This window comes from Corvus brachyrhynchos, unplaced genomic scaffold (assembly GCF_000691975.1).
Source record: "Corvus brachyrhynchos isolate BGI_N302 unplaced genomic scaffold, ASM69197v1 scaffold122, whole genome shotgun sequence".
In the NCBI taxonomy this organism is placed as follows: domain Eukaryota; kingdom Metazoa; phylum Chordata; class Aves; order Passeriformes; family Corvidae; genus Corvus; species Corvus brachyrhynchos.
Window position 1 is genome coordinate 602,223 of NW_008236778.1, and position 1,422 is coordinate 603,644.

Sequence of the window (1,422 nt, forward strand, 5' to 3'; positions counted from 1 at the left end):
GATGGGTGAGTGGGGCCGGAGGAGAGGCTGAGGGGGGACGTGGCAGGGGACACGGGGTCAGCGCTGTCCTCTCGCCCGCACAGATGGCCCCAAGGACACGTCGAAGGAGGATGCGCTGGCCAAGACGTACGGGCCGTCCCTGAAGACGTTTGAGGAGGAGGTCATGGATGCCATGGGGATCGTGGAGACGCGCCGGGCCAAGAAATCTTACTGGTATTAACTGGGGGAGCTGGAAGCCCCCCGAGCTGGGCTCTGCAATAAACACCCCCCTCAATTTTCCGTGTTTGTGGTGTGCGGCGCTTTTGGTGCGGCAGTGACTCGCTCCCACCCGGACCATACAAATCCTGGCTTTATTGTGGTCTGTGCCCAGGGCTGTGGGGGCTCTGCCCCTCCCTGGGGGACTCTGCTTCCCGCAGATCCTCGTCCTCGCTGCTGTCCCCGTCCTCGCTGTCCTTGTCCAGCCTGGCCACTACCGTGGCCAGCGGGGTCCGTGCGGCCACCAGCACCAGGTTCCGCGGGGAGAACCGGGGGTTGAACAGGGGCACAAGGGCACAGTGGAAACCTGGGAAAAAGGCAAGGGAGAGTCGGGAGAGTGGAGAGAGGGGTCCAGGGAGAGAGGAAACAGGAGAGAGAGGATTGCCCTGGCAGTCCTGCCCATGTCCACCTTGCTCCCGCAGGTAGAGCAGGCGGTCGAGCAGGATGAGGGTCTCCACAACGGGTGCCAGAAGCTGTCCCAGGGTGCAGAATGCCACCACCTTGTGCTGCTGCTCCAGCATGGCCCCCACAGCCCCCGAGTCCAGCGGGACCCCCGCCGGGTCCAGTCCTGCAAGGGGCAGCCCCAGGTGGGCGTATCTAGGGGGCACGGTCATGAGAGGGGGCAGGGGAGTCCCAGGCAGGACTCTCCCATCCCCAAACACAAAAAGAGGGTCCCAGCAGGAAGCCCCCCCCTCCCCAGTCTCACTGGGTGCCAGGAGGGGACACAGGAGGTTGACCCCACTCCCCACACTCATTAAGAGGGTCCCAAAAAGGGGTCCCACCCTCCCCAGTCTCACTGGGTGCCAGGAGGGGACACAGAAAGGTGTCCCCACTCCCCAAACTCACAAGGAGTTCCAGAAAAGCCTCCTCCCTCCCCAAACTCATGGGGGGCTGGAAGACATCCCAGAAACGGATCCTCCATCCCCAAACTCAGGGAGGGCCAGGAGATGTCCCAGAAGGGGTCCCACCTCCCCAGACCCACTGGGGACCACAAGGGGATGCAGAAAGGGGTCCCCCCGCCCAAACTCACTGGGGGAAGCCAAGGGCGTGTGCTTTCCTGCCTGGCTGCAGGCCCAGGTGCCTCTTGCCGGGGTCAGCGGTGCGGATGAGGCTCTCGAGCACGGCGCGGTAGCAGTGGGCGCGCAGGTGGGCGCTGCCCCCACGCAG

At 64.7% G+C, this 1,422-nt stretch overlaps 2 protein-coding genes across 2 annotated transcripts in view; one reads left to right on the forward strand and one right to left on the reverse strand.

Moving 5' to 3' along the window:
• MRPL24 (mitochondrial ribosomal protein L24) overlaps positions 1-279 on the forward strand; it is a 1,295-nt gene extending 1,016 nt beyond the window's left edge. Inside the window, exon 3 of the mRNA XM_017727855.1 lies at positions 37-279. Coding sequence (XP_017583344.1) covers positions 37-220 — 184 coding nt within the window. The 3' untranslated portion in view covers positions 221-279. The remainder of the gene's footprint in view (positions 1-36) is intronic.
• Positions 280-331: 52 nt separating this feature from the next.
• Positions 332-1,416, reverse strand: RRNAD1 (ribosomal RNA adenine dimethylase domain containing 1). Its single transcript, XM_017727901.1, has 2 exons — positions 1,286-1,416; positions 332-852 (listed from the first exon to the last, which is right to left on the reverse strand). Exon 2 carries the CDS (start codon positions 774-776, stop codon positions 351-353), a length of 426 nt encoding a protein of 141 aa, XP_017583390.1. The 5' UTR covers positions 777-852; positions 1,286-1,416; the 3' UTR covers positions 332-350.
• Positions 1,417-1,422: the final 6 nt, after the last annotated feature.

Bases quoted from the DNA above. Each gene is read 5' to 3' on its own strand.
- RRNAD1 (XM_017727901.1), bottom strand. From the start codon at position 776: ATGCTGGAGCAGCAGCACAAGGTGGTGGCATTCTGCACCCTGGGACAG.